General features: G+C 41.9%; 1 protein-coding gene across 17 annotated transcripts in view; it reads right to left on the reverse strand.

Annotated features, from left to right (window-relative positions):
- Window positions 1-1,493: 1,493 nt before the first annotated feature.
- TTC3 (tetratricopeptide repeat domain 3) overlaps window positions 1,494-27,119 on the reverse strand; it is a 139,316-nt gene continuing 113,690 nt past the window's right edge. For 14 of the 17 annotated variants that reach the window (XM_027099525.1, XM_027099442.1, XM_027098521.1 and 11 more), the window contains 11 exons: window positions 21,639-21,778; window positions 20,061-20,129; window positions 18,781-18,877; window positions 16,960-17,060; window positions 12,944-13,034; window positions 12,434-12,535; window positions 9,704-10,041; window positions 7,338-7,464; window positions 7,025-7,159; window positions 3,141-3,233; window positions 1,494-1,998 (listed from right to left, as the gene is read on the reverse strand). In XM_027099525.1, the coding sequence (XP_026955326.1) occupies window positions 1,924-1,998; window positions 3,141-3,233; window positions 7,025-7,159; window positions 7,338-7,464; window positions 9,704-10,041; window positions 12,434-12,535; window positions 12,944-13,034; window positions 16,960-17,060; window positions 18,781-18,877; window positions 20,061-20,129; window positions 21,639-21,778 (1,368 nt within the window). In that variant the 3' untranslated portion in view covers window positions 1,494-1,923. The remainder of the gene's footprint in view (window positions 1,999-3,140; window positions 3,234-7,024; window positions 7,160-7,337; window positions 7,465-9,703; window positions 10,042-12,433; window positions 12,536-12,943; window positions 13,035-16,959; window positions 17,061-18,780; window positions 18,878-20,060; window positions 20,130-21,638; window positions 21,779-27,119) is intronic. The other 3 variants (XM_027098692.1, XM_027099116.1, XM_027098956.1) reach the window with 3 other exon arrangements.

A 27,119-nucleotide genomic window follows, 5' to 3' on the forward strand; every position in this document is an offset into this window, starting at 1 on the left:
CATCCATAAGCATATTTGGTCCCTGCCAAATGCTTTTGGACAAGACCAAATATCAAGGACATTTTGGTGTGGACCAAACGTCTGCTAACCATCCACAAGTACCTCAAAAAAGTCAATACTGAGACATGCAATTGGATTAACTCTAACATTTTCACGTGTATTCACATGAAAAACCTCTTATTCTATCCTAAACAGTAAACTCTACCATCTCTGTATAAACTTTCCATTCACAAATTTCAACAGCCCATCTTGTGAACTTGAGTTTAGCAACCTCTATTTAGGCACAGAGGATGTCTTTTTTTTTTTTTTTTTTTTTTCAGAGGATGTCTTTGATCCAGGCTCTAAAATGTCCTAAGACCTCTTGGTTAGACTCCTCAGACGTACCATGGCTCTTCTTTCCAAATGAAGTCACCTTTTAAAATGTCAGCGTAATATATGTCTTGAATTTTCAAGTAGAATACTTTAAATTATTTGACAAAGAACAGATAACACGACAGTAAACTGATGTTATTTTAGAATGCTTTTTATTTCGACACTTACAGGACACGTGTAAGGCATGTTCACAAGTATTTGTTTGAAGTTATGTACAAAACACGTTCTCTTTCTCTCCAGCTGCTCTTCTTTCCCTTTGTACCTGCTGCTACAAACTGGGCCCTGTGTATCTTCATATCTACAAGTCCTCAGTTATTCTGAACATGCAGACAATGTGTTAGGGACCTGCTTCGAAATATGGAGGAAGCTTCTATGCACTAAGTCACTAAGACATCAGAACTCACAGGGAACCAAGGCAGAGGGAAGCGACCAAATCAGCTCATGAACTTGCGACTGTGAGCTTCTAGCGGGTAACAAAGAACACACGGAAAAAACATTTTTTGACCCTTCCTGTTTGAGAGAAATGGAATGTGTCCAGAATTCATGTTTCTGTATTTACTACTACTGCCTATGAAGTCACTACAGAGAACTAATTTTTTAAGTTTCTAATGCAGTTACAGTTTTGTTCTCAGGCCACAGTACAAGAGAGCATGCATTACTTTACACAAATGTCGAACACTGAACAATTGTAACAGGGACTCCTCGGGACTGTCTAATTACACAAGTGTCTCTTTTTGGTGGTAGGATAAGGAAAGTGCCCACTGTGTGCTAGACAGAGACCCCCAAACACTTGTTGTCTAACTCATAAAGAGGGACGACATCACTAATGAGAACAGAGAAGTATTCAGAGTAAGTTCCCAATGTGGGGCTGGGGTAATGGATACGGAGCCTCAGTTTTAGGGGTTAAAAAAAGTCTTGGCTGATGTTAATAAGTTTATTGTGTGATTTTCAAAAATCATTATGTCTTTAAAATATGAAAAACAAGCACTTATAAATCTACTGGGGAGAAATAAAATAATGAAATGAAAAAGAATCTTTTGGTCTGAATCAACCAATATTTTAACATCAACTACAACCTAGTCAAATGTGGTTTGCTTAAGCCCGTTTTTTAAAATGCAGAATCTTTAAGGAAAAACGTAGGCATTTGTTTAGGAATACTGATCTCAAAAAACTTTAACGTGGGGCACTTTAAAAGATCAAGGATACTTATAATTTAAGTCCTGCTTTGAGGCACTCACCATGTTTTCCTTCCATCTCAGAGAGCACCTCTGCAGGCAGCCCCAGCAATATAAGGATGTGGTCACACATAACTTTATCAGACGCCATTTGGCGATTATTAAGCGGCTAGTCAGAGTTGGGAACTTACTTACTGTCAGCTGTATTAAAGATTTCCATTTATGAGCACTGTGAAGCACAGTGCAAAGAATCTTCACATGTTGCTTTTTATATCAAAGGTAGTATATTGTTATTCTTCCAACTCAACAAACAGTATATACTCTAGTGAATTGTAACTACCTAGAACAGTGGGTGGGCCTCTTCCAGAAGGGCAGGTTACTCTTGTGACAGGAGATCACGAGCCAGGCAGGCTGGGCAAGTGCTCTGCTCCTTAAGCCATTGCTTGAAGCACTGAAATGAGAAAAGACAATTACCCAGTGCCTTTAGGAGCACATGGAACCTCAGCCCTCCTGTACCACTTGCCTCAGCAGACACGGCTAACTTCACTGTGGCATTTGGTAGGGCCTGGAGCCACCCAACACCCAGGGACACCAGAGCCTGCTCCGGGTAGGAGTCTGGACCAAGCTCCAGGAACAAAGAAACCCACCTCAGAATGTGACCTTGAACACTCAGGGCCTGACCTTGGGGCATGGCCTTGCCCTCCCATCCCCCCACACCCTGCTCCAGTCTCGTGCTTCAGCCGCCCTGACTTCTAGAGGCTGGCCCTTGGACGCACCCTGTCTGCCTGGTCTTGTTCCTTGCCCATCCCACCAGCCTGCACGCCACACAGCCTCGCTGGAGCCTGTCTACCCAGCGTGCTCCCGGCTGGCCTGCCGCCGCTATAGAGCCGAGTGTGTGCGTAAGTTCGAGAGCCCAGACAGGATGCCCCTACCCGGGAAGGAGGGAGAACGTAGGCCGTGCGGAAGACTGCACGCTGTCTGGACTCTTTCTAGCGAGTGTACTGTGTGTACCCCTTTTCTCAGAGATTCCTACACTGACAGGGCAGAGACCTGATCTGCTCTAAACCAGCAGCAGGGGTGCAGGACAAATGCTCACAGCACCCAAAACACCAAAACAGTTACCACAAATCCTGGAAGGGCACAGGCCAGAATCTCCCAGGATCAGGCCCAGTGGACCCAGTTTAGTTTTTCTCCTCCAAAATGTTAAACTTACTTCACCTGCTGCAGTAAACTGACAAACTGCTGCACTGTGTATCTGTCTGGCCACGCATATAAGAAACAGGTGCGTATAAAAAACTGGCTTCTAAGGAACCAGTACTGCTCTGACTTTCAGCAACTGATAGGGCCAACTGCTCCTTTGCACTCATGACACAGAGGACAGTGTGCACAGTGCCCGCTGCAGGGCCCAGGAATCTGCTCCCCTTCCTGCAGCATCAATCTTTGGGAGGGAGACAATCATCACAGACATGAAGAGGTTTAGAAAGTGCTTTGAAAATGCAAGTACTGAAGCCCAGAAAACAAAGTTCCTTTTTATTTTCAAAATACTCCACAGTCAAAATGCATGACATGAGGATGGCCAAGGAGAATTCTTACCCCTTTGTGAAACTTGTGCCCACATTTCAGCACACGTACATTTTTGGATTTGAATACTTCTAGGCATATTTCACAGGAATTTGCACCGGACACCTGTGGAAACAAATGCATCTCAATAGTAAAGAATAACTAAATTTCTCCTTACTACATGAGCTCTTCTTACAAGTGGCCTTCCAGAACTTTCACAGCTAAGGTGGAAAATTATTCTCAATTATAGTTAAGGAGACTGAGGGAACGACTTATTTTCTAATAACATTTCTTAGGAAAAAATAAAGTTTTAATTTTCTCAGAGAAAAAAATGTTTTATGTGGTTAACTCATTCCCAGCTAAAATACTACAAATACCTACTTACCCCAACCCATACCTAAATAAAGTATGGCACTAGCTGAATATTACAAAGTAGTTGTTCATCTAATTATCTAACAGTTGGAAACAGTAATAAATTATGACATCTCTACACTATGGATTATCATGGGGCTGATTAAAATCATGACGGAATTCCATAATCCGTGACGTGGCAAGTTAGTCACAAAAACTCTCTGAATAAAAGTAGGCTACAGAACAGTATGTATCATATGATTATATAATTCAATATTTTAAAAATAGAGAGAATGTGTATATACAGAGATGCCTAGAAAAGAGTCTGGAAAGATATAAAATGTTAATAGTGGTTACTGGCTACTTTTGGTTGAGAGATTTAACTTTTTTCTTTGCTATTTTTCTCAAGTTTCCATGAATGTGGATTACTTGTATAAATCAAAACAAAACGAACTGACGCCTCATTCAGCAAACATCCATGGTCAGGAACTGTGCGGGGCACAGCGACACAGAGATGAATGGGAGGGCTTCCGGCCCTAGCCGCTCCCAGTCTGGTGAGCACAGACAGCGTGCTCTGTGTGAAAGCAGAGTGCCAGCCTAGAACACCAGGCGTGAAGCTCTCCCTATGGCTCACAGCACTCGCCCCACATGCATCAGTAACTTCGACCCTCACTCCCCACCTTAACTCTTAGCACCCTGAAGGCAGGAAATGGCCTTGCTTATCTGTGTTCTTAGCAGCTGGCAAGGAACCTGGCCCCAAACTGAGACTCCATAAACTGTCAAGAAAGTGAATGAATGCAGCCCTGGCAGTGGGTTAAGGTCAGGGAGTACAGCTGGGGGCAGTGCCTGAAGGCTATGACACCCTGAACTGCTGCACGGGGTTTTCTGTCTTTCCCATGGCACTGTTGCCGCTGCAGCAATGGGTCAGATGTGCTCTCACTCCTCTGTGCGGGCCCCCAGGGAAGGGTTTGGGAGGAAACGTGGAGGTGTCAGCCCTGGGGAAAGGGCAAGTTAAGGTCTCTGCAAAGTTCAGAAAAACCCACGGTTAACTTGACTATTTCCCAGTATGGAAAAGTGGGCACAATATATTTCTAATTGAAACACACACACACACACACACACACACACACACACACACACACACACAAATATATGCACAGTTGACTAAATTCAGTATACACACAGATACAAAAGAGTTTAGAAAAATATATACTGATATGATAGTACTGGTTACCCTTAGAGGGTGGGTTTTGGGGTCCCTTATATGCTCTTTTTATTTGGATTTTCTATTATGAACCACAAAACTTTTATAATTTAAAAATACAAAGCAGGGACTTCCCTGGTGGCGCAGTGGTTAAGTATCTGCCTGCCAATGCAGGAGGCATGGGTTCGAGCCCTGGTCCAGGAAGATCCCACATGCCATGGAGCAACTAAGCCTGTGCATCACAACTACTGAGCCTGTGCTCTAGAGCCCGCGAGCAACAACTACTGAAGCCCACACACTCTAGGGCCCGTGAGCCGCAACTACTGAGCCCACGTGCCACAACTACTGAAGCCCACACGTCTAGAGCCCATGCTCCGCAACAAGAGAAACCACCGCAATGAGAAGCCCGCGCACCACAAGAAAGAGTAGGCCCTGCTCGGCGCAACTTAAGAGAAAGCCCGCGCACAGCAACGAAGACCCAACACAGCCAAAAGTAAAATTTTACATTAATTAAAAAAAAAAACAAAGCAAATTACTTTTAATCTTTAAAAAACTACCTATGATTAGCAAATTAAGTCCCAGTTCCAATACATATTATTCCTATAAGTCAGCTTTTACACCTTCATTACTATCAACATCAACCATGAAGTAGAAAGCAATCTCTTCCCAAAAGGTGATTATGGTCTATCTTGGGATGGCCAACAAGCACACAGATGCACGCGTGCGCACACACACACGCACACGAAGGAGTTCACACACACACTCACACATCAGTGAGAATGCCAAGAAGCTGACCTGGTTGTTCGACCACAGAGCACATGACCAGCAGGAACACCCCTGAGAGAGGGAGGGGACTCCAGCCAGGCCTCGCAGGAATGCTCTGCATGATCATAAGCTCTCCCTTTGGGGTGAAACCCTCTGGGACCTGAGTGTATGTGATGCAGAAAGTCTCCAAAGGGTAGCGGAAAGTGAAAATGTATGGGAGGCATAAAAACGAGTTCACAAAAAAAAGATTCACTGCTTAGCTCAAGTCAGCAAACCAGCGCTCTTTGTGCAGTCTTGCACTGCTGACTGTGCTATGGGGCCTGCAACTCTTCTAATTTCAATTTCACCTGAACAGTGATACTGTAGCTGGACAAAAAAGGGAAATGTGGGGGCTTCCCTGGTGGCGCAGTGGTTAAGAATCCGCCTGCCAATGCAGGGGACACGGGTTCAAGTCCTGGTCTGGGAAGATCCCACATGCCGCGGAGCAACTAGGCCCGTGAGCCACAACTACTGAGCCTGCGTGTCTGGAGCCTGTGCCCCGCAACAAGAGAGGCCGCGACAGTGAGAGGCCCGCGAACCGCGATGAAGAGTGGCCCCCGCTCGCCGCAACTGGAGACAGCCCTCGCACAGAAACGAAGACCCAACACAGCCAAAAATAAATAAATAAATAAATAAATCTATAAAAAAGGGAAATGTGCTCCGCACCAGAATTCAATCTGAAGCCCACGGCTGTGAGCCGCCAGACGGCCATCTCTCTTCCAGCCACACGTTCAGCCGATCCCTAACGCACAGTCCCCAGCACGAACTGGTCAGTGCGCTGAGGACGCTGCGGTCCAATCGAAGGAAGGAACGCTGGCAAGACGCGCGAGCCACCTGTGCCTCGGATTCCTCATTCATAAAGACAGTTATAAGGCCCTGTCGACTGACATCACAGATATAACAGTATTTCATAAAAAGTTCTGTGTCACTGTAACATTCTCATTGTCTGAAAGGACAACAAACAATCTAAACCAGTGTATCAAATTAAAGGCAAGTTAATTTAATGGGCTCATTCCTGTGTGCCCCCCGCGCCCCTTGAGGGGAGAGAGGAGGGAAGCAACCAGCCTTTCCCGAGCACAGCACTTGACTCTGCCTATTCTGCTTCAGCACTTCATCCCCACGACGACCCGAACAGCCAGATATGATTCGAGCTCACAGTGTTATTAAGTGATGGAACCAAGTCTGTGTTATTCCAAAGCCCATGGTCACACGTAGAAGAAAGTTATCCAAAAATCAATTTTTCCAACTATTCACACTTGATACAAAAAGTGAATTTACCTGACCATCCACAGGCCCAGTTCCCACAATGTGGTCACAGCTCTTCTTGTCACTACATGCAGGGGCCCCGAGCTACCCGTGGAAGTGGAGAGACAACCTCGCCATTCACTGGCTCTCCTAATGAAACACTCAAGTACATCTAAACTTGGTTTCCAATTTCAAGATCAAATAAATTCAATCTAGAAAAATGGGGCTAAATCATGGATTGATAGTTCTGTTTCCTTCTTGTTCTTCATCAGAAGAAGAGAACTGACTCTATGGTCATACATGCAACACTCACAGGGACGTCGTCTGTCTTCTGCCCCTGGCTTTCGGGTGATGATCCAACAAGCACGGAGGGCGGGCCCTGGGTGGCCCTGGTCACAGAAGCAGCAGAGCTGGGCTCAGACGGCCTCCTGTCCTTTCCTGGATTTGGCTGCAGCAAGATCATGGGGCAGGGAAGCAAGTTCAGTGACCCAAAAACTTGACCCTCTTCTATCTACTGAATTGCTCTCCATTTTGGGGTTGGAAGCATTTTCCCCCACAATTCTCTTATTTTATAAATAAATAAGAATAAAGTGGAACATTTTATTGAATCTAAATGAAAAACTGACCTTTTTCTTTTTCTCTTCATCTAGAATGTGTTCTGTCACTCTTTGGACAATTTCGTCAATACTCAATCCAGAGAGCGAGTTCTTGTTTTTGTTTCTCACTTTTTTAATAAAACCAGCAAGCTCGGTGCTGAAAGAGAAAGTGGGAATAATGTCAAGAGAAAGTTAAAGTTTTCTGCTGCAAAGAAATATTATGGGCCAATATTAACCCAACAGCAAAAAGAAACAAAATCAAATACACACAAATAATTCATTTGTAAACAACAACAGTAACTGTATACAGAGAGCAGCAAAATCAATCTTTCAAAGCACTATGAAAATTCCAATATTATTTCTAAATATTTGTTTTAATAGACTTTCAAAGTAACAGTGTATCTGATAGATCCATTTGAGATCTCCATCTCTACTTAGAAACCTGACGTCTTACAGCCTGGATATACTGTAGCTTTAAGCAAAATCAATGAATGATCAGACGCCACTGGGTCTGACTTGAAATCAATAAAATCTCATTCTATCTAAGAACAAACTAGTTTTGTTGACTTCTTCCCTTTAAAAATCTAACCAACAGGGCTTCCCTGGTGGCGTAGTGGTTGAGAGTCCACCTGCCGATGCAGGGGACACGGGTTTGTGCCCCGGTCCGGGAAGATCCCACATGCCGCGGAGCAGCTGGGCCCATGAGCCATGGCCGCTGAGCCTGCGCGTCCGGAGCCTGTGCTCCGCAATAGGAGAGGCCACAACAGTGAGAGGCCCGCGTACTGGAAAAAAAAAAAAAATCTAACCAACAACAAAGTTTTCAAAGCCTGAACTTTTCATAGGTAGCAGTGGATGTGATTTATATCGTTAATCAATAGGAACTTGGTATCTGTAGCACTAATACCTCATATGCTTTAACATGCAGAAAATTAGGATGCATATCTATTTGGTGGTTTATATTCTGCCAGATTTAGTCAGAATTACAAACAGTTTTATTTGTAATATACTTCTGGTAATTACAACTTGACTATTTTTACTAATTTGCATGGTAATCGCTATTGAGAGAACTTACAATGTTTATCAAACTTAGGCAGGGCTAAACATGCCCATGTGCAGACAAGAAATACTTATTTCCAAATGGGCAGGGCTCCACTGACAAATGCAAAACATCAAACTTGGCCAATCATAATTAACTACTGTGTTTCAAAAGTATAATCTCAAAGACTGTGACTAATATCGTGTCAAAGACAGAAATAACAAGGGAGGTGCAGAGGGTCAGTTCTGGATGTGGATTCCTCTCTTCTGAGCTGTATCCCAGAGACATTCCCTCCACTTCACCTTCTCTCCAGGCTGAGACCAGGAGTACCTCTGTCCCCTCGCACCAATCTGGAGTGAGGTCAGAGGTTGATGCAGAAGCACTCCTGAAGTGCCTGAATGACAACTCTGGCTGACTTAGTTAAAAGCAGCTCTCCCCATTTGCAGCAACATGGATGGACCTAGAGACTGTCACACTGAGTGAAGTAAGTCAGACAGAGAAAGACAAATATATGATATTGCTTAACGTGGAATCTAAAAAAATGGTCCAAATGAACTTATTTACCAAACAGAAATAGTCACAGACATAAAAAACAAATCTATGGTTTCTGGGGGGGGTGGGAGGGGATGAATGGGGAGACTGGGAGTGACACATACACACTACTATATATAAAATAGATAACTAATAAGGACCTACTGTATAGCACAGGGAACTCTACTCAATACTCTGTAATGACCTACACGGGAAAAGAATCTAAAAATGAGTGGGTATACGTAAATGTACAACTGATTCACTTTGCTGTACACCTGAAACTAACACAACACTGTCAATCAACTATACCCCCCACCACCGCCCGCCAAAAAGGCAGCTCTCCTCACCCTCATAAGGACCCCTTTGTAACATGCGCACACACCTGACTCACTAGCAGACTACACCTAGCCTTGTCAGCCTCACACTTCTAACGAATCAGAGGTGCTGTCCAATAAGGTGCAAGTTGCTGTTGCCTTCTTTGCTATATGTGGGATTTTTTTCCCTGAAATAATGTAAAACTAATGTTTTGCAGTTCATTTAGTGATTCCATAACTAGTGTTGGAGAGTTACTGAGTTCAGCTAAATCTTAGCAAACTGCCAAGGGTTCTGATGAGTACTGATTAACCAGTGTTCAATGTTTTCAATCTATTGGTTTGAAACTGCTCACTTCTATGTTTACAAAAGGAAAAAGTGCAGTGCTTGTCTTTCTGAGTAAAACAATTATGCAGTTCTTTCCACTTCAGCCCCTAATTGGCTGTAATGTTATCTAATCAGGAAACCTCAGTTCAATAAAGCACTTAACAGAGTTGCAGACATTTTGGATTCGTACCTGCTGTAACAGGGGAACACCACTGACAGGTGCTCAATAATACTATTGAACGGTTTCTTTGGAGACTGGCTTGAGCGGGTGGCACGTCCTGGAGCACCAGGTAACTTCTGATCAGCCAACGGGCTCGGCTCTGACTGAGCTGCCTGGCCGGCGCTCTCACACTCTGGCAGCCGGCTGGCTTCTGGCTCACAGGAGGGCGACTCCACTGGGCCATCAGCAGCAGAGACCAGACTTGATTCCTCGGGAACTGCTGTTCGGTGTCCAGTCCTGTGACTTGTAGAAGTGGAGGGGCCTTGATCATCATGGTCTGAAGACTCAGGAAGTAACTTAGGATGAATCTACAAGGAACACACCACAGTGGCTGGATCACTAAGAGTGACATCCGTGAACAAAGACTAACAATTAAGCACAACTATAATAAAACCTGGCTGCTCAAGTGCACAGTATTTGAATTACAACAAATTAAATGTCTTGTTCTTAAAAATTGGTGGCCACCTTCTCTTTCTCAAAATGAGCTCTTCATGGCCCCACACTGCTGGCTTCTGTCCCATCCGCTGGGCCCCCGGCTCAGCTCTCCCCGCAGCCCTGCCGCCGTGCACACCTGAAGTGCTGCTGCCCCTCATGTTGTCAGAGGTGCAGCCTCCACCCCACCTGTGCTACGCCCTCTTGTTCCTCGGTGACTGTGTGCTCACTGAGGATAATGCCCACTTTTTTTTTTGGCCGCGCAGTGCAGCATGTAGTATCTCAGTTCCCCGACCAGGGATCGAACCCACGCCCCCTGCAGTGGAAGCGCAGAGTCCTAACCACTGGACCGCCAGGGAAATGCATAATGCCCACTTTTAAAAAGATTCGAGTCTAGAATATCTTCCTGAGATCCAAATCTGCACATCCAAACTTCCTAATGGGCAGATCCACGTGGGTGACTGATTCCAAGGCCACTCAAGCCCTACGTCTTCAACGCCAGCCTCAGGGCGGTCTCCTCACCCTGCTCTTCCTCCGATGCCACTTCACTGACAGAAACCCAGAGACATCCTCAAGACTGTTGGCCTTACAATCTCACAAACAGCACCACTCTTTTTTTTTTTTTTTTTTTTTTTGCGGTACGCGGGCCTCTCACTGTTGTGGCCTCTCCCGTTGCGGAGCACAGGCGCAGGCTCAGCGGCCATGGCTCATGGGCCCAGCCATTCCGCGGCATGTGGGATCCTCCCGGACCGGGGCACGAACCCGTGTCCCCTGCGTCGGCAGGTGGACTCTCAACCACTGCGCCACCAGGGAAGCCCCAGCACCACTCTTTCATCTGACCTCCTGCACACCCCTCAAATCTGTTCTCTTCCCTGCAGCCCCGCTGCCTCTCTGACCTGGGACACGGCTGGGGGCAGTGAGCTGTAGCTGGTTGACTGGAAATCGCTCACTCAGCTCCCTCTCCCACCACATCTCCACACTGCAGTCAAGCTGATCGTCAAGTACGATGTTGATGTCGTTCCCTAACTGGAAATTTATACTGGCTTCTTAGTGACCTGAGGAGAAGTCCACACTGCTGAACACACCTTACACCTTAATAAGGCTCCCTTTGTTCCGGCCCGTGGGCACGAGATTATAATCTTTCTCCCTATAGCCCCCTTTGTCATCGTGGACTCCTTTTACTGCTATGAAAGGAGTGTATTCTCTTTTTTTCTAGCCTCCGAATATGCTGCTTCTTCCACTGGGAACACTTTGACCCTGCAAACATCACACCACACACCCCTCCTCAAACACACACCCCCTTTTACTCCTTTTGCCTGGTTAATTCCTATTCCAGATCTCTGACTCACTGAGACTTCCAACAGCGGAGCTTCTGCCGAGGCCTAGGCCTCTGGGTTAGATTAGTTCCTCCTAATTTATGCTGCCATAGCATTCTATGTTCCTGTGAAAAATCTTGGCACGCTTTGCTTATAATAATAGGCTTCAAGTCTCTCTTTCCCAAACCCATATGCACTTTGAGGGCACAGACCACATCTAATCTTGATCACCACTAAATACCCAATGAATGAACAGCAGAGAAATGACACACAAAGTAAATCGTTTTTAGGGGTACTTATTACTCAAGCTCCTGGCACACTGAGAGTTCTCAAGGAATCTTAAATTTTAAAATTACATAAGCTCAAGTTAAAAATTAACGGTAAAATATTCTGTTGATATCTAATGCTTTTCCCCCTTCCGTATCTGCTATAAGAACTTGGAAACACTATAAATAAGTGATCTTTAATTCTAAATAAAACTCTTTCTTACTCAGTTCAATGGAGAGAAAAAACTTTTTCTATGGAGAGAAAAAAAACTGGTGCTCAATAGAAAATTTAATCAGTCCAAGGTGGCTAAGCTTTTTAACGTTTTACACCATTTTTTTTTTTTGCAGATGAATCCACGATAAGTATGAACGCTTAGTGTGCAAGGTATTGGGGAGAAAAGGACGCTCAGGATGAGGCTTCTGACTGCAGCTCCAGAGCCTACAATCTAAGACGCTGAATGCATTGACAGGAAGGGTCACAGGGTGAGGGGCAAATAAGGGCAGCCCTCACCGGGCTTAACCTAGTACTTAATGAAAACATTAAGGCAATTGTTAATCCGTCTCATGCCCACTCCCAAAACAATAACAACAAACTGCTTTTGGCCAGTTAAGAAAGAAATTGTGCTGCTTCACTCCTTTTCTGTTCTCTTTCCTTCAAAAAAAAAAAAAAGATGTAATAGACTTACTGTGTTACAGGGAGGAAACGAAAGCTCAGAAATCTGCACTTTAGAAAGTTCACTGAGCCGAGAACCATTTTTAATTGCTTGAATTTGTTCTTCAAACTGAGACTGTAGGTAGAAGGAAAAATGTTAAGTTTTTCTAACAAATTCCAAGAGAAAACCATAGCTGTCAATTAATACTTTTTTTCCCCTTACTATATATACATAACAAATGCTCAACCGTTTTCCAAGAAATATAACTGAATTGCAAGGAAAGAAGTTCAAAATAAGTCCTTATTAATCAGAATGCTCTACAGCCTTATCAAACATAACTCTTCTAATCTTAACAATCAAGGGCTGAGTTTAAAGAGAGTTAAGAAGATAGCATTTTGTTCATGAAGAATTCTTAATTACAACAAAAAATAAATATTGTCTTTAACAGCTCAAAAAAGAAATAGTTTCAATATGACATGACCTCCTTAGAATTATAACCATCACATAGATTTTGACAGAATTATAAAATACCTTATAACTTACCTTTGCTTTCTCAATTTCTTCTCTAACATTAGAAAGAAATGATTCCCATGAATGTATGTCAGATTCCATGACAGGATATGCTGCAGAATCACTGAGAAAGTAGAAAAATTTATAAAACTGCTAATGTCCACTTAAAAATTTTTTTAAATTGAAAGCACTAAAGTACAAATGAAAATAAACATTTAAACACAAGAGAAACATGATCACACACAATAAAACAACTATTTTTAAAGAACTGTATATCTTACAGTCACTACACTTTAGGAAACTAACCGTTGATCTAATCCAAATCCCAAAACTGGTAGGCAGAGAGCAAATATTCTCCTGAATTTGAAGATCAGACACTCTGCAGTTGGCACCTTCATATTTAACATCAAAGGCTACCTTTGTATTGAAAAACAAACCAAAAAAAAGGCAGCCTGGAAACATCCCAATAAAACCCTCATCCCCATCTTTTTGTAAAATAAAGGGTGGGTGTCTAACAGGCTATGTTAAACTTCTCAGCACCTCATGAATCTGCTCCACTGAAAGTGACAGATAAGCTTTCTACTCCCAATTGAGAAGATCAGGAACACTACCAATCCGCGATGGTGTCAGTTCTCAGTATACGTCTTAAAGAAAAACCACAACATTGCTTTTATGGCTTTCCTCTTTTGCTATCCTTGGTGGAATGAGCAGAATTAGCACAGAAGCCCTAAGAAAAAACGCCGTGTACTGTGAGGCTTAATAAGGAGTCAATACCATGAGATAAAATGAGGCCTGAGATATCTTTGTTTCCCAGATGCACCACAACGCATAGCCCACAGCTGTGCTGCATACTGGCAACTGAACACCACGTGGTCTCAACCTCAGCTGTACTAGTCCTGTAATCTGAATCAGCATATCAATTTACCTTTTTTTTCTTTTTTTTTTGCGGTAAGTGGGCCTCTCCCTGTTGTGGCCTCTCCCGTTGCAGAGCACAGGCTCCAGACGCGCAGGCTCAGCGGCCATGGCTCACGGGGCCCAGCTGCTCTGCGGCATGTGGGATGTTCCCGGACCGGGGCACGAACCCGTGTCCCCCGCATCGGCAGGCGGACTCTCAACCACTGCGCCACCAGGAAGCCTCCTCAATTTACCTTTAATCAGAAAGGTTTTCTCACCTTTCTGAAAAAAACTTAATCTTGAAACATGAAGAAATAAAGAACTATACAATAAAACTGTTTTTCCATAACCCACAGAATCTCTGGTTCAACACTGAGGGTTTGAAATTTAAATCAAAAAGCACTAGGAATTAAGAATTCAAAATCTGTGTGTTTTGAATTTGTTTATTTTTGTCTTTATTTCCATTTCTCTAGGAGGTGTGTCTAAAAGGATCTTGCTGTGAATTATGTTACACAGTCCTCTGCCTATGTTTTCTCTAAGAGTTTTATAGTGTCTGGCCTTACATTTAGGTCTTTAATCCATTTTGAACTTATTTTCATGTACGGTGTTAGGAAGTGTTTTGCACAGCAAAGGAAACCATAAACAAGATGAAAAGACAACCCTGAGAATGGGAGAAAATATTTGCAAAGGAAGCAATGACAAAGGATTAATCTGCAAAATGTACAAGCAGCTCATGCAGCTCAGTATCAGAAAAACAAACGACCCGGGCTTTCCCTGGTGGTACAGTGGTTAAGAATCTGCCGGCCAATGCACGGGACACAGGTTCAATCCCTGGTCCAGGAAGATCCCACATGCCACAGAGCAACAAAGCCCGTGCGCCACAACTCCTGAGCCTGCACTCTAGAGCCCACAAGCCACAAATACTGAGCCCATATGCCACAATGCCCACGTGCTTTAGAGCCCGTGCTCCGCAACAAGAGAAGCCACGACAATGAGAAGCCCGCGCACCACAACCAAGAGTAGCCCCTGCTCACCGCAACTAGAGAAAGCCTGTGCATAGCAACGAAGACCTGACACAGCCAAAAAATAAAAACTAATAAATTTATAAAAACAAAACAAAAACCAAACCCAATCCAAAAGTGGGCGGAAGACCTAAATAGACATTTCTCCAAAGAAGATATACAAACTGCCAACAAACACATGAAAGGATGTTCAGCATCACTGATCATTAGAGAAATGCACATCAAAACTCCAATGAGGTATCACCTCACACCAGTCAGAATGGCCATCATCAAAAACTCGACAAACAGTAAATGCTGGAGAGGGTGTGGAGAAAAGGGAACCCTCTTGCACTGTTGGTGGGAATGTAAATTGATACAGCCACTATGGAGAACAGTATGGATGTGCCTTAAAAAACTAAAAATAGAACTACCATATGACACAGCAATCCCATTACTGGGCATATACCCTGAGAAAACCGTAATTCAAAAAGAGACATGTACCACAATGTTCATCGCAGCACTATTTACAATAGCCAGGACATGGAAGCAACCTAAGTGTCCATCGACAGATGAATGGATAAAGAAGATGTGGCATGTATATACAATGGAATATCAGCCATAAAAAGAAACAAAATTGAGTTATTTGTAGTGAGGTGGATGGACCCAGAGTCACACAGAGTGAAGTAAGTCAGAAGAAGAAAGACAAATACCGTATGCTAACACATATATATGGAATCTAAAAAAAATGGTTCTATTGAACCTAGGGGCAGGACAGGAATAAAGATGCAGACGTAGAGAATGGACTTCAGGGCATGGGGAGGGGGAGGGTAAGCTGGGACAAAGTGAGAGAGTGGCATGGACATATATACACTACCAAATGTAAAACAGATAGCTAGGGGGAAGCAGCTGCATAGCACAGGGAGATCAGCTTGGTGCTTTGTGACCACCTAGAGGGGTGGAAAAGGGAGGATGGGAGGGAGATGCAAGAGGGAGGGTATATGGGGATATATGTATTTGTATAGCTGATTCACTCTGTTATACAGCAGAAACTAACACAACACTATAAAACAATTATACTCCAATAAAGATGTTTAAAAAAACAAAAACAAAAACCTGTGTGTGGAATATGATAAAAGGACCAGATGAAAAGTAATCCCATGTGCAAAAATCTATACTGAAAAGTGCTAAATGCTAGACTGAAGGAGACCCTCTAGGATTCCCAGGTAAACCTTATTCCAAAAACAAAGCAAAAGAAAGAAAAGCAGGTAAAGATTACAGAGGGTTGAAAAAAAATGACCAGATATAAATATCTTTTGAAGTGACATGCCCATACTCTCCCATTAAGACTGTTAAGTGACTATTCTTATGGAAGGCAATTGTTTAAAAAGCCTTAAAAACGTGATCTTCATTCCAGAAATTTATTTATTGCATGGAAATGACTAATAATTTAGCTATAAGGATAAAACTTTAGCTATAAGGATACTTGCTACAGTGCAGCTTTTATTAACAAAATGTGCAAACAACCCAACTCTCCCACTATAGTGGTGTTTAATAAATCATGACATGTTTGTACACTGGATTACTATTTAACCTTTTAAAATTAGGTTGGAGGGGGCTTCCCTGGTGGCCGCAGTGGTTTAGAGTCCGCCTGCCGATGCAGGGGACACGGGTTCGTGCCCCGGTCCGGGAAGATCCCACATGCCGTGGAGCGGCTGGGCCCGTGAGCCATGGCCGCTGAGCCTGCGCGTCCGGAGCCTGTGCTCTGCAACGGGAGAGGCCACAACAGTGAGAGGCCCGCGTACCAAAAAAAAAATAAAAAAATAAAAATAAATAAATGAAATTAGGTTGGAGAAGCATAATTATTGATATGAAAGGAGGATTCCTGTATACTACTTAGTGAAAACTATATATAATTTTTTTTTCAAATACTTAATGGATTTGCTGCAAAATATTAACTAGTTATAGCTCAATTAAGAATTAGGATAATTTTTATCCTTTTTGTTTACATGTTTTGATTTTTCTATAATTGAATATGTATTAACTATATTAACTATTAAAAATAAAGTCGTCCTAATGTAATTTTTTTCTTAAATCAGCCCTAACCTTTTTTTACCCAATGACACTTCTGGAAAGACACCTGTGACATCACAATACCTGCTCATTAGCTTCAGGTTCTTAAGAAATCCTTCGGCTTGTGACTCCATGTTCTGTAACTTATATACTTCCGTCTCCTTCCAGTTTTCGAGCACAGATACCTACCATTAGATTAAAGAATGTAAGTATTTTAAAACTAAAACTATTTTAAGGTTGGTAAAACAAACATTCTAAACCACTTTCAGGTTTCTCCTTAAATGACATATGATCAGAATCACCAGAACTTAATTATGTTATAATTTCTCTAAGGTGAACATGAATTAAAACTTTTGGATTTGAAAATAGAATAACAAGATGACAGTAAAATTATATACCTAAAATTATACTTTTCTCAGATATGAAACTTTCCACATGGCTTACTGCTTAAGTCATATACAAGCACAGAGCTAGGTTACCTACATGTATATACCTGGTGTGCATAATCTACGGTCCTGTTCATGGTGAGCAGAGGGCCAGGACCCTGCAGAACCACCCCAAGGCTGAACCCTACCGAATTTAAAGGCCTCGGAAACAGACTTGTGGTTGCCAAGGGAGAGGGAAGTGGGGGTGTGTGTGTGGTGGGAGTTTGGGGTTAGCAGATGCAAACTACTATATATAGAATGGATAAACAACAAGGTCTTACTGTATAGCACAGGGAACTATATTCAATATCCTGTGATAAACCATAATGGAAAAGAATATACAAAAGAATGTGTGTGTGTGTGTGTATATATATATATATATATATATATACACACACACACACATATGTATAACTGAATCACTTTGTTATACAGCAGAAATTAACACAACATGGTAAATCAACTATACTTCAATAATAAATTAATAAATAAATACAGAATAGCTGCATTAAAATAAAATAAAAGCCTCAGAGAAGTTGTTATCAGCAAGGGCATTAAAAGGTTCTAGGGCATGTTTTTAAAACTTTAGACTCTCTGCTGTGGCTCCCCGCACAAGCCAACTGGCCATTTTTGTAAAAGTCACTGCAGGAAATGTAGACCTGCCTTGTTTTAATCCAGGTGTCAGTAACCTTGACAGGGCCCACCAGGCAAACCTGCTTGCCAAATGGTGATAAATGGGAACTGAATGACTTGAGAACAGAGATGCAGGCATAGTATCGGTAAAGTAGAAGTACTTGGACTATTTTTCCTTCCTTTCTTTATAAAAGCAGCTGCATAGCTGATATTTCACTGGAAGACTCATGTTTACAGACTGCATAAGCTAAGCTTTTCCTTACCCTCCTAGAATAATCATAGACACATACACAAATAAATAACATTTACTTCTCAATTAGAAAAACAAAGACAACCATATTTCAGGAACTAAATAAAATACAGCCAGAAGTCATTATTATTATTATTGTCTCAGTAGTTTCTCAAATAGTATACTGACATTGGTATATATTCTTCTGTGGGGAGGAGAGTATATTCTTAATAAATGGATTATTTTCAAGTTCCCTTTCTAGCATTGGCAAATAGATTTTATGGTTGGCTACTTCATGGTGCATCACTTGACTAAATATGATGAAGGCATTAACAGTGTAGAGCATGGAAAATGACTGAATTATGTTAAATAAGCAGGTTATAAAATGTGGTGTACACTACGAGTACAGCTATGTAATAAATAAGCACGAAGGTAAAAAATTTAAAGCTACAGGCAAGGAGAGAGTGGTTGTTCCAGGGAGGTAGGATTATGGGTGAAAGGATATCCCTCAGCCTCCACACTTCCCAGCAATGCTGTCCTGCCTCATGTGTAATTAAACACAAAGTAAACAAATGATATCCTGCCATATCTGTCAGTCACCAAGTGTCCTGGACTCACCTCTGCATCCACAGCCCTTTGAAGACTCTCTTCATAATGTTCTTTCTCTTTCTTTATACACTCTTCTATTTTCATTTTCTCATTCATAAATGTATTGCTGCAAATATTAAAGAAAAAAAACTTATTGAAAAAAACTTAATCAGTGAGATCACAAAGGCTGAAGCCAGGTTAACTTTTAAGTCATGCCACAAAAAGACTTACACATCTTCTAGAGAAACTTCTTGCCTAATATTTGACTACATAATGCAAGACTCACATGTGCTCTTTGCACTTTACAAATGATCGAAGGAAGATGTGAAATTAAAAGTGAGTATTGGTGGGACTGCTGAGAAACTGGTTCACCTTTTTTTTTTTTTTGCAGTACGCAGGCCTCTCACTGCTGTGGCCTCTCCCGTTGCAGAGCACAGGCTCCGGACGCGCAGGCTCAACAGCCACGGCCCACGGGCCCAGCCGCTCCGCGGCACGTGGGATCTTCCCGGACCGGGGCACGAACCCGTGTCCCCTGCATCGGCAGGCGGACTCTCAACCACTGCGCCACCAGGGAAGCCCATGGTTCACCATTTTTATGAGGTTAGGTTAAGTCTAATCTGGCTACTGAGTCAGAAATTCTATTTTGACCCATATTACAAGGTAATAACCCAAAGGAAAAAAGTGATATGCACAAAGCTGTTCATGGCATTACGATTATAACAGCTTTAAAAACAAAAACCAAACAAAAACCCGGCATGGACTATGACGTAAATGGAAATATGTGTATGAAACAATATTAAATAAGAAAAGCAGAATACAACTGCTTACTACTGAATACACTGGTTACCAGTATGTACAAACATTTCTATTAATAAAGGTTAAAAGGAAACTTTTTATAGGTTCATAACAAAAATTCTTTAATAAATCTTTAATTGTAGAGCAAGAAACTACCATAATATAGTTGAGACTGTTATTTCAAGTAACACAAAAGTTTTTCAAACACATTTTTAGTTTCAGGTTAATTCAAGGGAAAAGAAGAGTAATCAACAATGATAAATTCAGCACATTTTTTACACCGACAATGTGAAACAAAAGGAGAAACATCATAAAATAAAAATATTTAAAGAATAAATTTATTTAAATATTAATCTAAATAATAAAATAGAAAGAGAAATTTTAAAAAAGAGAAACATAATCATTTAAAAGAAACAGACAAGTAAAAATATATTTGGATGTCTCAATAAGTGCAGACTGTGCCTCTGGTATTAAAAGTATAATAAGATGTTAAAATAAATTTAAGCTTAATTTGCCTGATTTCAAAGGACTGGTCCAGAAGTAATTCACGTTCCTTCCCCTTTCCAGCGTTTTCCTGGGTATACCTACAAGTAAGTATAATCACCAAATTTTAATTAATTTTCAAAGGTTTTTAAAAACACGATCTCACACAGTAAATTCCTATATCCATGCAAACATTTCTTGAATTCTTTACATTTATTTTTGTTTCATTTCTAATATCTTCTAAATAGGCAAAGAATTTGGACCATTTTCCTTTTGGGAAAATTTCCTTCTACACCTGCAGGGCAGATCACCTTTTTTCTTCACTCTAAGTCTCATGTCTCAAGTCTCAGCAAAGAGCCCCTGTCTCAGTCCTCTGTCAGGAGCACCTCCAGGGGCTGCAACACGAGACAGAGGAGTAAGGTGTTGGATCATCATCAGTTTAACAGTGGTTCTCTCTCAAAATGAAAACAGCCTTCTATTCTTTAAAACAGAACCTCGGGGCTTCCCTGGTGGCGCAGTGGTTGAGAGTCCGCCTGCCGATGCAGGAGACACAGGTTCATGCCCCGGTCTGGGAAGATTCCACATGCTGTGGAGCGGCTAGGCCCGTGAGCCATGGCCACTAAGCCTGCGCGTCCGGAGTCTGTGCTCCGCAATGGGAGAGGCCACAACAGTGAGAGACCCACATACCACAAAAAAAAAAAAAAAAGAAGTGATGCTCTGACAGTTCTGGGTCTGAACCTTCAGAAGGGTGGGCAGCTTCCACTTCTGCACTCTTGGAAGCTCTTAGCCACCACATAAGCGGTCTGGCTACCATGATGGAGACCCCATGGAGAGATCAAATAGATAGAAGAAGCCACATGGAGAGAGAGAAGGCCTGAAACTGCATAGGAAGAAAGAGGCCAAGTCACCCCAGCATCCCAGCTGAGCCAGCCACAAGAGGAACCACTGACAAGACCAGCAGAAGAATGGTCCGGCCAAACAGCCCAGACTGCAAGAGCAGGATCAAATAAAAATTAATTTAAGCCGCTGAGTTTCTGGTGTTTTGTTCAACAGTAGATAACAATTAAGGTGAGGAATGATATGACATATCACTGTTTAGGGAAAGGGGTTAGGAATGGATCACAGAGAATCTTGAAACAAACCTGGTCCATCTGACAACTGCCTGAATGTATTACCAAATCCTTTGTATTACAGAACCAAATTTTAATAATTTAAAGATTCAGGATGGAAGTAATAAATAAAATGATCATCACAGACTCTTAGTGCTGGAAAGAACCTTAGATCTAAACAAGCCCCCTCATTTTACAATAAGGAAGACGGGTTAAAGGTAATGTTCACAGTAAGAGGTGGTGCTCAGACTGGAAGTTGGTTTCTTTGTTGATTTGCAGTCTTACCTTTATGTAATTTATCTGCAAACATGGTAGGTTTATAAAAAGTTTTAGGTGCAATAATTCCCCAATGGATGTTCTTTAAAATGAAATGAAAATACCTAAAATTTTCACTTTACTTGATATAGCTTGAAATTGAATATCAAAAACGAAAAACAACCCAAAATATACCCCAATAATAAATAAATAAGTAAAAATCATTGACTTTCAAGTGTTACTTACATTTCACTGGCATTTAAAACCTTTTTCATCTTCTTCTTCAGTGCCTTTAGTCTCTCTTGGATTTCTTTTTTCTCCTGTTCCCATTTTTTAATTTCCTTTTCCAAATCTTCGAGGAACCAATCTAATTCTGTCTTTGAGATCTAAAAACATTTTAGAAAGTACCTAAATAAATGGGAAGATATACTTAAAAAAAAAAAAAAAAAAAAGAACCTGAAAGACTATAATTGTGGTGGTGTGCTAGCTTAACCAATGACTCCAGTTCCACAGAACACACACTCAGGAGCTGGCTGTATGTGCTACCCTGGCCGAGGCTGGACATAAAGTCGCACAATACACAGCCTCAGCCCTTAAACAAGGATGGAGAGAGACGTGACAGACTATCTGGTACTTGGGAAGGGCTTCTCAAAATCAGTGATATCTGATCTCTGTCTTAAAAAATGGGTCTGTCACATGGAGAATGGATTCCAAGTAGTGGCAACTGGTGAAGCAGAAGGTTAAAAGAGTAAGGCCTGTCTCTGCAAAAAAGCAAGAGATGCTACATGGCTGGAGGACGAGGTGGGTGTTCAGAAGTCAGGGCACGGAGAATGGCATCTGAGGCACCTTGGGTTAAAATGATCAAGGTCCTTGTAAGCCACGCTAGGGAGTGTGGACTTTATCCTGCTGAAAACGGGAAGCCAGTGAAGGCTCTTAAGCAGGGTTGTGAGATGATGAGGTTCCTATTTTAGAAAAATAACTGAAAGACAAAGAGGTAGACCAGGGTTAAGAGGGTGCATGAAGGACGAGAACAGTGACTTTCACATTTTCTTGACTTCTCTGACACTTTCTTATTGTGACCCACAATAGCAAATACATTTTAATAATTATCTACAGCATATGTATATACATGTATATGTATGCATGTGTATACACATAAAACTGAAAAAAAAAATTGCCCTCACTTTCTGAGATGCCCCGGAGCAACTAAACCCGCGTGCCACAACTTCTGAAGCCCACGTGCCTAGAGCCCACACTCCACAACAAGAGAAGCCACCGCGATGAGAAGCCCGCGCATCGCAACGAAGAGTAGCCCCCCTTCGCCACAACTAGAGAAAGCCTGCACACGGCAACAAAGACCCAACACAGCCAAAAAATAAAAATTAAATTAAAAAAATCTCACTGCAATAGCCCGGGTGAGAGACAATGAGGATGACAGTGGTAGCTGTAGGGATGATAAAAAAAAATAAAGGAAACTTTAGAAGACTAGAATGGATAAGACCACGTGTCTGACTGGATATATGGTAAAGCAGAAGGTGACAGAGTTAAAGATAAGTTTCTACCTTGGGTGAATAACTAAACAAAATTCCATTAACAAAAAAGGAGAATATGGAAGATGTACAGGAAAGAGGGAAATTAACCTCTTGTATGTATGTTTAAATAAATTTATGAGTAAACAATAAAATATATAGAAGAACTTAATAATTTTGACCCTGCAATCATTTTGATGGAACAGAGTAGAAATTTATAAGTGTTTGACAAAGACTACAAATCAAAGGAATAAAATTCTGAATTCAAACAGTCTTCCAACATAGCCACACAGAAAGGAATAACGTATTTCCAAGTTTTGCTGATTTACACATCTTCTAACAGGCTATTCTAGAGTGGGTTAGCACACCATCAAGACAGGTGTGTTCTGCTCCCCAAAGAACCTTTCCCAACATGGCAAACTCCAACCCCATTAATATACTACCAACCAAAAGTCCATTCACCAATTAATTAGTTGTAACTTGGAACGCATTCCCCCATAAAAAGCCATGTTAGAAACATCAGTTAAATAGCCAACACTTCTCTTCCAAGAAGCTCACAGTTACAGTGGTTAGCTGAAGAAAACAAGGTCTACAGTGTTAAAGAAGGCAAGTTTCCAGACCATGAAGAGTCTATTTGACTGTAGAAGAAATAGTCTCAACCGGGGTTCTGGGAGCAGAGACATGCGGTGCTGGAAAGACGAGGAGGAAAGCTAAGACTCCCCTCTGAGATGGTTTTGAAAAAGACTCTCGTCTGTCTTCAGCAGCCTCCCGTCTTCCTTTTGGCAGTGGGTTCCGCCCTCTGGGGGCCCTTCCTCCCTCAACACCCTCAAGTTGCTCTGGACCCCTGACTTAAGCCCACCCCCAGCCGAGGGCCTGCCAACTCCCAGGCATACTTCCAGAACGTCCTTCCTCCCCTTCCCTTGCCATCCCTCACCCCGAGGGCGCCTGACTGCAGCACGGTGCTCAGACGAACCACTTCAACCGGCCCGGAAGTATCCACGCTTCACTCTTCAGCCTAAATGATCCTCTAAGCTACAGGGAGTCTGCACACATGTTTTATTTGGCAAGCCCAGTACTTTTCGTTTGCTTTTCAAAATATAAATGTGTTCTCTCTGCCTGGTCACAAAGGCTTTTGGTTTGCAACACCTGCCAGAATTTCAGGCAACATGACAAGGAGAAATGAAAAGCTGTTATCTTGATGCTCTGGACGGCTAGGTACAACACCAGTTGAGACAGCCTGCTTGGCCAGCTTTCTCACACAGGTGTTGCCTTTTGAAACTTCTTCTGAACCTACAAATTCTCTAAAAGTTTTATGTCATTTTTCGAGGTGTCATCTCTTCAGTGCCAGCAGATATACAGGCGGTGCATATGCTTGTAAGATGCCAGCCACTTATAAATGAACACGCTCTAGACTAATATTTCTAACATTACTATGTGAATCAGAATGGAGCAATATTTACAAGAGACTAAAAGAAGCACCTTTCAACTTTACTCTTTTCCAGTTTGAAATTCTACTAGTAACGACGACTGCTTAATGAAGTCCCAACTTCATTTCTGCTTAGGGAGCATTTCATTTTCCACCTCTGACCAGGTTCCCTGTAGCCTGAATTTCCTGCTTAGGCTTAGAATGTGACCAGGTCACTGAGACATGGGTTTAGCTACAGAAACTTGGAGCCTCCTCCTTCAGAAAAGACAGTGTACCCTGAAGCCAAGTTACACAGACTCCCCGTGAAATACGGCTGTCTAGTCAAAAGAGGCATCAACTTACAAGGACATTTCTCCCTCATCAGCTTTCGACACCAAGGTTTCGGATGTTCCTGGGAAGCAGGTTTGCTAACCAGTCCAGGTCCTTAATGACTTTAAAGTCCCGCTGCAGGAGTAGGGTTGACCTCAATGGCCTTGAGATGTGCAGGCCAACTGTTCTAAGGCAGCAGAGGTTCAACAGCTTAGTGACATTCCCTCCGTCACGGGGACAGTTCAACTCATTTTCCTTGCTGCAATCTTGCTGATCCTGAATGTGCTGAGTCATTACTGTGACAGAGGTGACCACCATGCCTACTAGGCTTACAAGATCCTGTATTCTACTACCATGACCAGTGTCCATATGCACGCCTTGCTGCTGATGGCCAAGCCAAACTTGTCTCTTGCCTCTATTCTAAGCCAATGATTTCACCTAGGATTCAGCCCTTTGGCTGGGAGATGATGTACAACCTCAAGGTTATACTGGGACATAAGAACCTACTTGGCAACAAGTACCTCAAGCAGTTCAGGTATCAAAAGGCACAAAGTATTATAAACACACACACACACACACCCCTACAGCTCAGCCATGAAAAATGCTACATGAGTTCATCTGCCATTTGTACTCACCACCCTTTAATGACATAGCTGGCCTAGGGCAGCTATCACGAGCTTGTCTCTGACTACATGAAAAAGAATAATCTGAATGCCTTTCTTTGAAACCTTAGAATAGGAGAAACAACAGGCTGTATACAACTGCATCCTGTATTTACACAGTTCACTGACATAATTATAAACACCTCTGAAAGTCTTTTTCTCAATTAGAGAACATTTGGTTTTTATACCTCTTTTTTTAAACCTCAACTATGTTTTAAAATAAATATTTGAAGTGCCTTCAGTAATATATATAATTTAAAAAATACAAAATACAAAAGAATGCTAAGTAAAGAAAACAGAATAAAAAGATAAGAATGATAATATAAAAACAGAGCCAGAGTAATATAAAAACACATGGCATGAGGTCCTAACCATTCTTCAGAAACAGTATTAAAACTTTCTGGCAGTCGAAGTCCAATAAAAACAAGCCCACTGCACGAAGACACGCAGACAGTAAAAGTAGAGAGAAATTACTTCTCAGGGCCTCATAAAGAGGACGCTACATAAAAGTCCTGGAAGATCAGCACAGCGCCTGGCACTTAAGAAGCATCCAATAAATATCTGTCAAATGAAAGAATGGGTGATATCCTCCACTACATACTAGCAGTAAATGAAGCAACGATCTTCACACAACGTCCAGGCCTGATGGCCTTTCATGTAGGCTGACAGAATATGAAGACACAATTCACTAAACCCAGTTCTTCAGGGGCCCAGGTACAACTGTTTGATAACATCGGCGGAGCTCCTAGTCTGTACACTGAGATCCAAAGATGGCTAAGAAACAGTCGTCACTTTCAGGGAGATCACAGTTTGGTGGGGGAAATGTGCATAAAAGATAATTACTACACCATACACAAAAATTAACTCAAAATGGATCATAGGCCTAAGTGGAGAGAGCTAAAACTATAAAACTCTAGAATACAGGAGTAAATCTTGGTGCTTGGTGATCTTGGATTTGACAGTGGTTTCTCAGCTACGACATGAAAAGCATAAGCAACAAAAGAAAAAACAGAGAAAGCGGACTACACTGAAATTTAAAACTTGTGTGCTGCAAATGATACCATCAAGAAAGTGAAAAGACAACCCACGGAACAGGAGATAGAAGAAATAAAGTTGCAAATATGGAAGATGGGAGAAAATATTTCTAAATCATATATTTGATAAGCAACTTGTACCTAGAATACATATATATGAAAACTCTTAATTCAATAATTTAAAAACAAATAATGAAATTAATAAATGGGCAAAGGATTAAAACAGACATTTCTCCAAATTTTCCAAAGATATAAAAATGGACATTAAGCACATGTAAGATGCTCAACATCATTAACCTTTTAGGGAAATGCAAATCAAAACCACAATGAGAAACCACTTTACACCCATCAGAACAGCTAAAATCAAAAAGACAGATGATAATAAGCATTAGTGAGACCATGGAGAGATTGGATCCCTCATACACTGCTGGTGGGAATGTAAGATGGTGCAGCTGTTTTGGAACAGTATGGAACTTTCTCGAATTCTTAAATATGGAGTTAGCACACGACCCAGCAATTCCACTCCTAGGTATATACCCAAAAGAAATGAAAACATATGTCCACAGAAAAACTTGTACTCAGATGTTCATAGCAATATTATTCATGACAGCCCAAAACTGGAAAGAATCCAAATGTCCATCAACTGATGAATGGGTAAATAAAATGTGATACAGCATACAAAGGAATATTATTCAGCAGTAAAAAGGAATGAAGTGCTGATACATGTTACTCGGATGAATGTACATGGATGGACCCTGAAAACATAA

Source organism: Aethalodelphis obliquidens, unplaced genomic scaffold (genome assembly GCF_003676395.1).
Source record: "Aethalodelphis obliquidens isolate GAN/ISIS:26980383/991018 unplaced genomic scaffold, ASM367639v1 scaffold1, whole genome shotgun sequence".
NCBI lineage: Eukaryota > Metazoa > Chordata > Mammalia > Artiodactyla > Delphinidae > Aethalodelphis > Aethalodelphis obliquidens.